Source organism: Trachurus japonicus, chromosome 10 (genome assembly GCF_045865225.1).
Source record: "Trachurus japonicus isolate A0001 chromosome 10, Traja_1.0".
Classification (NCBI taxonomy): Eukaryota; Metazoa; Chordata; class Actinopteri; order Carangiformes; family Carangidae; genus Trachurus; species Trachurus japonicus.
This window is the reverse complement of record NC_140916.1, coordinates 15,936,372-15,949,932: the sequence shown is the minus strand read 5'-3', so window position 1 is coordinate 15,949,932 and position 13,561 is coordinate 15,936,372. Positions and strand designations below refer to the sequence as shown.

Here is a 13,561-nt window from a genome sequence, read left to right as displayed (position 1 = left end):
TGTTCCGTTGGAAATGCAGACTTCTTTATACATTTTAAATGTGTGAAGTCACAATAATCTGAAGGAAGCTCATCCAGACACTATAAACTGCATTAAATTCAGGTTTTAAGAGGCTGTTATCTGTAAATACATAAAGTCGAGCACCATATGGAGCCATAGCCGTAACCAAGTCGGAGCAGTTTGACACTGAAAATGTGTCGCCTGCACTCGTCTGACTTCTTGATCACGTGACCTCAAGGAGGCCCAGCGTATCTACAGCCACACAGACAGACAGTGTGTAAATGGCCGTGATCCCTGTTGCTTCTGATTCACTAATCCCTGTTAACGTTGTAATAGGGCAGCTCCGGAGAAGCCCGCTGAATGAAGGATTAACTATGTGCTACCTGCTGAGAGGGGCTTTTTGGGCGATGGAGTGGTCAAAACAGGCATTAAAAGCGATTTCCCTGGGTCAAAGGTCACGTCCAAGACTTTGTGAATCACTGAGAGGAAGATTAGTCTGCGTCCAGCTGAGTAAATCATGTAATCTGATAGTGTTGCTAAAATGAGGCTCTGTCCTCCATTAAAGATCAGTCTGGGTCAAGTGTCCAAGACGTAGTGATTGTGTCTCCAGACTACTTAACACACAGTGTGTTCTTTGAGTTCGCATGGTGACCACATTAATCTCACTACAATGTAACAGCTTCAGTTTTTCGACATTTTCTTTTTCTCATTCAGCTAAATGGTTGAGCAGATGTAGTTGTAATTTTAAACACAGCTAAATTTGCACCATCAATGACACATTAATGGTTTGGGTTCAAGGACGTTTCACATGATCCATAAGTAGGAAAATGAAGAAACTAAAGAGAAATAACTCCAGTGACAGAATTAAACTTCTGATGAACTTTGAGAGCATTATAATGGTTCAAAGCATGAGTTTTATTTTAAACCCTAATATGACTTATTCTCTCAAGACTCCAATTATGTAGTTTTCAATGAGAGTAATTACAATTGTGGTGACTGAATGCTAGCGGAGGATTTTCTGTGATGTTGTAAAAAGCCTGCAGCTTTTAACAGACAACTCCACTGTACAATCATTAGTCTGTAACCTGGACTGAAAGAACATTTTCCAAGTCATTGCTAATGAGAATTTCAGACCACATATGTCCAACAGCTTCTTAATTGAAACACTTGTCTTATTTTTTTCTTATCGTGAAACGGGGGAGATAAGGTTCCCGGGGGGCAGCGGCTCTTTAATTGGTCAATGAAAACGGCTGAAAACTGATTAAAGCTGCCAAGCGGCTCTGTGACCAGGATGCAGTTCATAATATAAAGTGACAGTATATTGCCGAGATATCTGGTTTATGAGCCCCATATGGTTTAAAACGGACGCTATCTTTGACACTTACCATCTTAAAACACAGAAACTGCTTAGCGAGGAGAGTTGTTTCGACACGATTTAAACATTTACTACAACTGTTCTCGATGAGGACGGTTGGTGTGAGGACAAAGATTATAATTGGATATTGGTTCACGCTGTGGTTAAAGTGGCCAGAGAGCATGTCCTGTTTTGTGTCAGCTACAATCACGTCCTTATTTACAGCTGCTACAATCACGTCCTTATTTACAGCTGCTCAGATCAAATGTCAGGAGGAATTGAATTTATGAGAGACCTTAAAATACACATCAAGTGTCGGTCTGTTTGAACACTTTTCTTTTGCTTCTTTGCTGCCTTGAATAGTAGAAAATTAAATTATGTACTTCTTACACACTACCAGAAGGATCTACAGTTCATCCGAGTGTGAGTAAATAAGTGGAACAGGTGTGTTAAACTGGTGAGTGATCACACAGCTCAAGGTTAAAGTTCTTCAATCACACCAGTTGGGAGTCAGAGGAGGCTTGGCAGATGATAAAAGTATATTTAGATGGTTTGGAATAATCCACCTCGCTACAGGTAATCCCAGTTGTTTCTTTACACCAGAGTTGTGCAAATATTCTGCTGAAATATCAGTATGTAAATATGTAGACTAGCTCAGCCCCCCGATTTCCTCCATATCGCTTTTCTGCGAGCGTGACTTGGCTGATATATAGTCAGCAGGTTTACTTTCCTCAGCTGATTCTGGCTCGTGCCCAAATACAACCCGCAGCTCTAAGCTTACATTTCACACAGACACACGAGGCAGCCAAATGGCCTCCCGGAGCAACACGACATGAGGACGTGAGCTGCCAGGACAAAGTCAGTCACACTCACTCACTCCGTCTGTAGTGGTACCCTTCACACACGGCATTGCATTTCAAAACCAGGCAGGAGAGTCACTCAGTAGGGTTGCCTTTATTTCTCTTTTTTCTGCAAGGTTCCTGTGTTGAGGGAATGACATTCTGTTGAGGGGCAGAACAAAAAGAAAAAAGCATGGGCCAAGAGAAAGAGTGCATAAATGATTCCCCCGGTACAACTAGTAGAAAATACTAGTTGGTCCCTATAAATATAGCTCTGCATTGAAGTCCTTCCAAATGTACAAGATATGTTACAGTTAAACTTCACAACGTGAACAGTGGACATACAAAACAACTTAGATAACTTTCTTAAGCTCATCGTATAAGACAAGCACAAAGGCGCCGCCCATGCCTCTGAGCACATTGGACCACGCCCCCTTGAAGAAGGCCTTGCCGCCCTCATCGCGTGTGATCTTCCTCCAGCAGTCCAGGGTGCCGCTGTACATGATGTCAGCTGAGGATGGAGACAAAACAATTACAAAAGACATCACAACTTTGTTCTAGTTACAGTTGCAAAGTCAAAAAAAAAAAAAAGTTAGACGTTTCTATGTTTTTTTTTACCTCCTTTGCGGCCAGACTGCATCATCATACGACGACGGACGGTGTCGAAGGGGTAGGACACCAGACCGGCGACCGCAGTCACAGACTGTGCAATCATCCAGCTGACAACGATGTGCGTGTTCTTGGGGTCAGGGAGCATACCTGTGAGAGAAGGATCAATCAGGATAATTATCTAAAAACTCACAAAAAATGCATGGACATGAGCAGAGAGACATCAGGGATGAAAACTGACCCTTAGCGGTGTCGTAGACGCCAAAGTAAGCAGCTCTGTAGATGATAATGCCTTGTACTGAGACGCTGAATCCCTGGTAGAGACCCTTGATGCCATCAGACCTGGAGATCTTCACCAGGCAGTCACCCAGGCCTTTGAACTCACGCTCCTGTCCGCCTTTGCCAACATCAGCGGCCAGACGTGTTCTGGCGAAGTCGAGGGGGTAGACAAAACAGAGGGAGGTGGCTCCAGCAGCACCGCCGGACGCCAGGTTACCTGCGAAGTATCTCCAGAACTGTTTGTGCTTGTCCACGCCGTCAAGGAAAACCTTCTTGTACTTGTCCTTGAAAGCAAAGTTGAGGGCCTGAGTGGGGAAGTATCGGATGACGTTGGCCAGATTCCCTCTCCAAAACGAGAGGAAGCCCTGCTCTTTGGGGATGCGGACGACGCAGTCCATGATGCCCTTGTACTGCATGTCCACTGAAATCTGTTTGCTGGCATGTTGTACCTGAAAAAAACAACAAAAAAAGACCAGAGACACCGCAGAGCTTTAGAGACAAAGAGCAGATCAGGCTTGACACAAACCGATTTCTACCAGTTACTTGTTAACTTTAGATCTAGCCTATAATAAATCTGTGAGGACACAAATTCCCATGGTTCTCATGTGTCTGTCTCTCAGACACATTTTCAGCCATGTGTCAGAGTACAACTCTTCATTCGGCATCCATTCAACAATTCACAGCCCCACCTCCTCCTCCTCCTCCTCCTCTCTGCTGCTGCTGCTGAGCCCAGGCCCACTGCAGCAGCAGCAGTAACAGATAACTATGGTGCAAACCTTGTCATGACCTTGTTTTTCATGTTGCCAAGCCAAACTTCATAACAATAAAACCTGTCCTGGAAGACGAGCATCACTGCACAGCACAGGCACACTATACATGGGCCTGTCTGCCTCCTAGAAAGTCACCGCATTGTTTTGCTTGGTGAGCACTGCAGCCAGCTGGCCGGCCTATTACGTAACAGCTCTGATTCCCTTACTCCTTGTGGGTGTGTGTGTGTGTCTGCACCAAACACTTAACCGAGCTGCCCTGACTTAATATTTATAGATAGTCATCTTCCACTTTTAAACAATGCAGCATCATTGCATTAGTTATATTACCATGATATTGAGTATAATACAAGTTAAACTCACCCTGCATGAAATTAAAATTACTAGAACATCTGCAAGTTTTGTGAAGCCTCTAATTAACAGTTAAAGTTCATTAAAGTGTCATTAGTTGGTTGCCAGGTGCCAGCAAGGGAAGAAACAGTAGTTTATAGATAAGATGTGCAACTTACCTGGAGGAGAAGCTTGACTCTTTCGATGGGGGCTACAGCTGTTTTGGAGATGGCAGCGGCGATACCACCGGCCAAGAAGTCCTTGGCGAAGGAAATAGCTGTTTCACTCATCTTCGGATGTTGTTGTCAGCCGCCGTCCCCGTCAACTCTGTCGGTGGGGTTTGCCGGTAGGGTTGAAATGGCCGAGTCCTACCTAGAAGTGAGGGGATTTAAAAAGGCTGAACGCGAGAAAAAACGTGAACTTCGACTCTCGCTTCTCATTGGTCGCACGCAGGGGGGGCAGTGGGCGGGGCTAAGTGGTGCCCTTTGATTTAGATTTGGTGCTCTCTTTATCCTCATCGTCTCAAGTTAGTCAAAGGGAGAGGACCAACCCCTCTAAAAATCTGCCCTAACAAGAGGGAAAGTTGACCTCTCTCACTTAAAAGTTCTTCATATAACCTGACTCAACAAGATCTCAGGGACTCAAGAGATAATGATGCTTTTATATTAAGTTTCAAATCAGATTTATTGGCTCAAGTCAAGGTCGTGTCAGAGGTCAGTTTGAGCAGGCGTACAGAATATGGCGGGTAAAGGTCACCCCATCTGTTAATGTCCTGGAGCTGTCAGTCAGTTTCTCATAGTGTGGAGCAGCAGGGGGACCTGGTTCAATCAGCTGACTGATCCTGCCTCTGAACCTCTGGGATGAACTTTCCTCTCTATCTCAAGGAGGAGTTAAGCTCCTTAAAGATATGAAACTCATTGTGCTTTATTAATTTGGATTTTACCACCCATATATCTTACTCTGACTTTTCTCTTCATTGCTGATTTTCACAGGCACAATTAATGTTTCATTTTCATCCTATTTTGTAGCGCTGATACTCTACACCACATTCTGCACTGCTTGCTAATCCTCCCTGTTTGCCTGCATGTTTATATTTTGAAATAATAATCAGAAGACTGATCCAGCCTTATTAACTTAATACGAAGTCAGCCTGATCGAAATCTTACCAGAGGCACGTTGCTTGTTATCATTAATTGCCAGTAAGAATGAGCATATTTATTTGAAACAAGCATTTCTGGCAGAAATATCCAGTTTTGCAACATAATATATCAATACTTGTTTAGGAATACTGAAGTTACAAGTGAAACATTGAAAATCTGACTAAGTAAAAGTAAAAAGATATTCAAAATGCCGTCAAGTAGCAGTGTTTATCATACAGTTTCAGAATATTGTTTATTATTAGACTAGGATTATTAATTTTAATGTGCACATCACTTTGATGTTACAGCAATGTGGGGTATAACTTTATACTGCTGGGTACTAGTCTGCATTTCCTCTGGGGTTCAACAGTTTACAGTGAATGTGTGTAGTTACTCTGCACCACTGGAAACAGGTTACAGCATTAGCAGATTGGAAACATTAAGTTGTATTTTTTACTACAGGGCAGAGTTCGCTCAAGTAAAAGACAAAAATAGAGAAACAACACTCGTCATGCTAAACATTGCCAGAGGTAAGTGAGCCTCAGTAATGAGATACTTTTACCTGCCTGGAGGTTTGGGTTTTGTCTAACTTAACTACAACTGCTATTATTCATATAAAATCTATATAATAATCCCCTTCATAAATAAACATAGAAGCACATTAAGAATGAATGTGTGAGTGAAAAAGACATTTTAATATTCTAAGCACATTTGTTACATCACAATCCATGTTTGCACTCGCACATGATTGCTCATAACCTTCTAACATTTCGTCGACATTTTACAGTAAAAATATAAATCTATCTCACAGGCAGCCCTTTCATACAACATAGCGTATGGTCATAATGCTCACATTTTTAATGCACAAGCATTTGTAACCTACATGAATAAACTATGGCACTATTGATGAACTGAAATGAGCCCCAAAATAAATAATCAACTCATAAGGCACATATAATATTAGGTTAAAAACAGAGCTGGAAATACTTAAGAGAGTGAGTGAGTGAGTTATTCAACGATAAATAATACTGTCAGATAAAATGATAGATAACAATGTTTTTAAAGAGGTAGACCGTTCCTCACAGACCATACTGTAATGTAAATTCTTGATATTTACTTCTATGAGCATGAAACCTGAAACCTGATATAGGCTATGTAATTATTGCAGACAAAAGCCTTGATTTGATGGTCAACTGTGGTCAGCAGTCAGCAGTTCACGAGTTCAAGAGTTCACAAGACATCTTCCCACGTGAAGTGTCACCAACGGTTTCCAAAAGACGACTCCCCGGAGCCAAAGTTCCTGTTTCTTAAGTAGCGTTTCACCTCTTCCAGCTCGTGCGGCCCGAGGCTCTGGTCGACCCCCGGTGCGAGCTTGTAGCTCAGAGGTGAGATGATGTACCCGTTGCGGTAAAGGCAAACTTGCTTGCACATCTCGAAGCAGGTGAAAAAAAGGCCAAAGCAAGGTACGATCTGTGAAGATATGACGGAGATCAGTGACCTCAATCATGTGATTTAAAGCTCCGATCATAGACAAGGTTGTGGTCTGGTGTAGGCATTAATAACCCTTTAATGTTTATACAAGTTTTTCTTTTCATTCTGGCTGACTGGTTGATTGATTTTGGTTGAAAAAAAGGAAAGAAAATAAAAGTGCCCCTAAAAAGGCCTTGTATTAATTTTGTTAAACAACATACAGCTATCATGACATGCTGCTGAAATAGGAGAGTGGAGCATGCCGTTCAAGAGACAGACTCTGCTCACCTTGCTCGTGACATTTCTGCTGTGACTTACACACTGAACATTACTTTCCATGCTCCACCCCTGTCCTCACTTACCCTTTTGTAAAGGCTACAATCCTTTCTACGTCATAAAGACGATCATGTTCATAAACACGTGCACTTATTTCAGTTCCTATTAGCTGCATCTACCACAAGATAATATAAAACCAGTACTCTGGCTCCATAGAGGATGTGAGATAATGATTAATGAAGAAATATTACTGATATATAAGTGAAACTTGCCTTAATTAAGTTGGCTGTCAGGCCGGTCCACAACGAGAGGATGCCTTTGTTTCTGACAACCTGTATGAAACAGTCAATCATCCCACTGAAATGGACATCAACGCCACCAAAATGGGGAAGACGGGCACTCTGCGCCTGAGAGGGTAATGAAAGTGAAAATAAAAGCCAATAAATCAGCCAAGTGTCACAGTGTGTCTGTAAAGTAATAACAAGAGAGGTCGGGGGAGGCATGACTTTGAAATAGCGCAGTAAATGAAAAGTGACCTTCTTGTCACTGTTTCCTGTAGAGTCTGATCAAATACCTGTCACCAGGGGTCTGCCTGACTGAACCAGTTTATCATTTCAACTCTCGTAGAAACTGACCAGGATCAACTGTCTAAATATGAAACAATAAACTAAACTGTGCACAGCCAAGAAAGGGATAAAATGACAAATGAATGAACAATAAGTGCTGTTAAAATTTAATTTTGTTATTGGTAGTGTTGGTTTATTAAAGTGTATGAAAGTTCACTCGACTGTTCCTGTCTGCCACAGTCACACTGTGTCCTGTGCTTGGTTGTTAACCACAGTGACAGCTCTACAGGCTGACTGTCATGTGACGGGGGAATGCATCTTTGAGCGTTTCAAGGTTCCCAAAGGGAACATGCAGCCACAGCGGCATTAGACTGGTCAAACAGACTCATTTGTAGAGGTAACATCAAACTAGCTGATGAGTTAAACAATACTCAGCTTAAATCATTACCCTAAGCTCCAGCAAACATCTCCAGCTGTCCTCTTATCATCTGTCCTAACATTTAATGTTTAACTCTTTTAAAGGAGACAGAAAAGAGACAAATCCCTATTAAAATGATTTTGTAGCAGAGGTCTTAATATAATAAGGAGACATGCTTGTGATTGTTTGATAAACTGGACACACACAACTCTCAACTTGTCTGATAGTTACTGGCTATCTTTAGAGAACTTATCTATAGCTTCTGCAGGCCGGGGACATATTCACATTCCCAGCTGCTGTTGAACCTTGTGGTAGCTAATAATAGGCTGATAAAACCGGATGTAGTATTCTGTCCTCTGCAGCGCCATTGTTCCCCATGTGTCCTCTCTAACATGCAGGAGGCATCTCTGACTTCATCTAGTGGTAACATGGTGCTGCAGGCTGACATGTTCATGTTTTCCTCCATGACCACGGTGTTTTAAAAAAATAATCAGGAAATGTCCTTCATTAAGTTTCAAAATACTGACTTATACTGAAGCTAAAGATTAAACATATAACCACCTGTTTCAGGAATACAACTTTCCATGATCAGAAACATTTATGCCATGTATGGCCAAGCTGCATTTACAACCTCCCACTGCCCCCTCGTGGAGTAAAGGTGGTATTACAACCAGTATTCTCTACTTGCTACACTTCAAACCTGTTGTGTTTGGGTTTATTGTCTGTTAATACAGGTAAGAATACTGTAATGTAGACAAGTTTATAGGGAGGTATAATAGACAAGGTTGGGGAGAAGTAGCTTGTTTAGTTGAAATATCTATTATATGCCTGTGCACTCATCTGCAGTCAAGAAGAGATCTCTAGAAATCCTATCAATATTTCCTTTTAAAATATATACAATTAATTGCAAACTATGTTGACAAACCCAGGATGCAACTTGATCACATTTACACGCTGTCCTATTTTAACTGCTGACTTCCTTGTCTTTATCTGATCTAGTTGTTTTCATGTTTCCTGTTTAGTGTGTGTGTGTTTCACTTCTTTAAAAAAAAAAAAGCAAAGGTCACATCCTGGAAAAAGTGTTGTGGTGACTCACCTGCATCTTCCTCTTTACGGTTTCAAAAGGGTACGAGAGGGTTTGAGACACTCCCGCTGCCAGACAGCCACTAATGAAGTTTTGTAGGGGAGTGAAGCGAAACGGAGGCTCCTGCCAGAGCCTGTCCAAGTTGGTGTAGACGGCGTAGCATCCCACCGAGAAGGGAAAAGCACCTGATGGCAGATGGATACGGAAAATGTGGTGAAACATTATGAATGATATGTATACCACAGATGAGTTGGGCTCTAAGGATGAACAAAAATGCTTTTAATAAGGTCACTAGACCACGAGGACTAGCTATTTTGAAAGCATTCAGGTTCACTTGAATTGAAAGTGAATTGATTTGTATGGATATGCCTGCAGACCTAGGACAGTGAGGGAGAAGCCCCTGTAGAGAGCCAGAAGGCCTTCGCTCCTGTAGATCTTTGATAGAGTGTGAACAACGCCGATGTACGTGGGCTGTCTGCAGTTCTGAGCGACGAGCCTGGTCTCCACCACCTCCAGCGGGTACGTGGCCAGAGCAGCAGCGATGCCGGCGAGTCCACCGGCAAATATGGCCCTCCACTGGGAGATGAAGCCCAGCTCGTCCATGTGGAGGTGGACAAACCTGCACACAGAGGAGGGAAACATAAATCACACTCAGACACAGAGCAGGCTGCACAGATCTCACAGTAAAGGGTTTTTTGAACTTGTTTTAGTAGTTTGGTGGGATTATTTGACAGATGTTGGCCTGTAAGTGTGAACATTGATTTTATGTTTGGTTTAATTTATCAGTGTGTATTCTTCTCCACTTTGCAACCCCAGCGTTCACCTTGTGGTCTTGAAATAAGAATCCCCCATGCAGATTCATGTTAGAGGTAATGAGCCCATTTACCAACTAGATGAGTGACAGCTTATGTAGCCTATCTGATCTGCAATCTTTAAATGAACTTGAATTTACGTAATGTAGACATTTATTTCACGACAAAATGCCGAACATCTGCAGCTTTGAAACTATTTGGGCATGCTTGATATTAAACAACTCATCGCTCAATTTAACAAAAAAATGTCCCTTCAGATTCTGGGAAACTCACATTTTCAGTTAGTTTGTAAGACTATATCGGCTAAAGAATCAGTTATTGGAGAAAAATTATCAAAATGGTTTTTAATAACAAATAAAAAATGTTACTTGTTTTACTAGTCTAGTGATTTCAACCTTGTTTATAAGTGTTTCTTAAACCTAAACCAACTTTTCTGCTTTGTGTTTTGTAGCTTTATATGTAAAATAAATAAATGAATGAATAAATAAATGATTATATGTGTAAGGCCTATGTTTCACCTGTACTTTCACTTTATTTAAAAGGTCACGAGACCGGAGACAGTATGCTACTACTCAAAACAACACCTCTGGCTGGTCATGTGTGTGTGTGTGTGTGGCAGATGCATTGAGAGGAGAGGGACTTATTTCCAGGAACACGATGTACAGTACAGGACAGAGGTTTTCCACCGGGGGCGGGGTGGTGGTGTTTACATCCACACGTGTCCTGAACCGTGAGAGAGTCCTGATAGCGGCAGCTTCAAACCCGTCCACAGGCGGTAATACTGTATTGTACTCTACGCTGGATTACTGTTGTCACGGATGTGGCTCAGCATGTTTGTTTTGAGCCACGCTGTCGGCTCTGCGGTTTGTTTTATCCTGTAGTAACCTTAACCTAACAAGCCGCAGCAGCCGTGGGCCCTGAGTACTGCCTCGCAGGTAGCACTTCCGCTCACGTCCGGCATCAGTCATTAACCATAACAACTCTATACAGGGATATTCACAACCTTTATCTTATGCATATAACATAAACGCGCTATAAAATCCAACTGGTATTGCTTTTCTTTATTCTAAAGACATGGTAAATTGCAGTAAGTTCAACTGGCAAGGAAGGATAATTGAGCTGCAGAGCTACGCCTATTCCTACAACTATTAATTTCCCCCATCATTTCTGTCACATCACTAATTTGATGATTTGAAGTGACAAATCCTCATACTACAAGCTGAAAGCAACCACTGCTTTGAAAATGGGACACAAACAGCTGCCAATTATTTTTTGAATAATATAATTAGCCTACCTGTTGATTATTCACTGCATTGTTTGCACAGCAATTTAGCTGTAATCCTTGGAAACAGTTACTTATTTAGATTTAGATTAGAGTTAGTATTTAGGTGTAACATTTAATATTTAGATTTAACTATCTAATATATTTCTAAGTTAATAAATATTGTTGTAAATGTGCTAAGTGACTTTCAAAAATTCACACCACTTTTTTAAAATAAATAATAATAAATGTGATAAAAATGTTGCTGTTATTTTCAGCATGAGCCGCTTTACAAACGATGCCCCATAGTTACTGATCACTGACTAATTGATACAGTTTTTCATTGATTGTACACATAAATCATAGACTGTAAATACATAAACCAGTCGACACAGAGCAGCCTTCCTGTGAGACAACACTCAGGGCACAGTTGAACCCTTTCACTTTAAAATATCGACTGAGCAAATCCTGCCTCCTGATTGGCTGACATAATGAGGTGCGTCTCGTACGCTAAAACGGGAAGTACACGGGTGAAAATAAACAAACACTTAGAAACGTAAGCTTTTTGCTACTTTATCGTATAAAACAACACCCGTGTGTCGTGTAGTTTGTGATTTACAGAGTGTTAGATGTTGTTGTCATCAGCTCTCTGTGTTCACACCACACAAACTTGCTAAGTCAGCTGACCAAGCTAACAAGCTAATGAAACATAAATACAAACCCCATGACACATTCAACATGAAGAAAACAAATTACACAAAATAAATATGGATTCAGCTTGACTCACTTCTTGTACATAGTGAGATGAACTGCGTTGTAGGGGAACAGCCGCAGACAGGAGGCGAGGTTTCCTTTCCAAAATCCTCTCAGTCCTTCATGTTGGTAGATGAGCAGGAAACTTTGACAGAAACCTCTCTTACAGTGGAAGGTGCCCACCTGGCTTTTGATTTTCACCACCTCCAGCGGCGACGTGACGCTTTTACTGAAAAACCCGGCGAAACCGACGCACATGAAGCCCTGAGAGCCGGTGAGTCTGTTGTCCTTCTTCACCGAGGCCATCCCCGAGCAGCAGCGGCAGCAGCAGCCCCCAGCCTGGGCCTGAACTGGCTGTCTATCTGCTGTGTTAGTGGGTCAGTTTCCTCTCTCCGAGCGACAGGAAAGGACTTGTTTGTTTGGTGGTTGGTTGGTTTGTTTGTTTACACAGGTTGGACATCTAAATATAGAGCGCGAGGACGTGTCCCTCTCCTCTCCTGTCCTGTCCAGCGGTGTTATGTGACAGATCACGTCACGCGGAGGTGAGCTGACGCTGGAGGGCGCTCTCTCTGACACACACACACACACTGACACACGCACACACACACACACACACACACACACACACACACACACACACACACACACACACACACACACTGACACTGCCCTCAGATTATTACACATTACACATTATTATTGCACAGGGGAGGGCATTGTCCTGTGTGGCCAGATGTGTCATCATGTGTCTTCAGATTTAACTATTCTACGAGAGACAAAAAATGACATAAGAATAAAAAAAAATACATTTTGCAAGTTAGAAATGCTATTTCTTTCTTTCTTTCTTTCTTTCTTTCTTTCTTTCTTTCTTTCTTTCTCTCTAGCCTTTCTTTCTTTCTTTCTGTCTTTCTAGCCTATCTTTATTTCGGACTCCGGGTCCATAGCAAAACATAACACAACAAGACATAACACAACAACAGACACACAGCACAGACAATAAAAGAGAATAGAGCTAAAACATAGAGATAGAAATTCACTGATATCAAAAATAGAATTAGCTACTATAAAGTTAAAGAGAGACAACTGTACCAGTGTCTCCAGAACAGAGATTGATACCTGATGGAACTACAGTTGATGTGGATCAAACTGTTAATTATCTGGTTTTCTGAGGCATCTATCTATCTATCTATCTATCTATCTATCTATCTATCTATCTATCTATCTATCTATCTATCTATCTATCTATCTATCTATCTATCTATCTATCCAAACTTTACCAATTTATTTCTTTACGGAATGTATTTCCACATATCTGCTTTTATGTTTATTTATTCATGCTTTAGTTTATTTCTCCTTTTATTTATGAATGTATATCCACTTTCTTATATATTCGTTTATTTATACTTATATTTATTTATTTATACTATACTCAGTTTTTTTGTCCTTCATAGATCACACCTTATATTTCAGTGGAGGTATACCATCTCTTGTAACTAAAGGTCCTACATACATTGTGCATCATAATGTATGATATCATCATCATAATATAAGAGATCTCTTTAGATGTTATTAAGCCAAATCATATATTATTTGTGCAAGGACAC

At 41.3% G+C, this 13,561-nt stretch overlaps 2 protein-coding genes across 2 annotated transcripts; both read right to left on the bottom strand.

The window, feature by feature from the left end:
- Positions 1–2,289: 2,289 nt before the first annotated feature.
- slc25a5 (solute carrier family 25 member 5) lies at positions 2,290–4,541 on the bottom strand. Its single transcript, XM_085789562.1, has 4 exons — positions 4,358–4,541; positions 3,044–3,530; positions 2,812–2,952; positions 2,290–2,704 (listed from the first exon to the last, which is right to left on the bottom strand). The coding sequence occupies exons 1-4, from the start codon at positions 4,466–4,468 to the stop codon at positions 2,547–2,549; spliced, it is 897 nt and encodes a 298-aa protein (XP_085645688.1). The 5' UTR covers positions 4,469–4,541; the 3' UTR covers positions 2,290–2,546.
- Positions 4,542–6,287: 1,746 nt separating this feature from the next.
- Positions 6,288–12,507, bottom strand: slc25a43 (solute carrier family 25 member 43). Its single transcript, XM_085789563.1, has 5 exons — positions 11,992–12,507; positions 9,509–9,750; positions 9,144–9,316; positions 7,336–7,470; positions 6,288–6,787 (listed from the first exon to the last, which is right to left on the bottom strand). The coding sequence occupies exons 1-5, from the start codon at positions 12,261–12,263 to the stop codon at positions 6,575–6,577; spliced, it is 1,035 nt and encodes a 344-aa protein (XP_085645689.1). The 5' UTR covers positions 12,264–12,507; the 3' UTR covers positions 6,288–6,574.
- Positions 12,508–13,561: the final 1,054 nt, after the last annotated feature.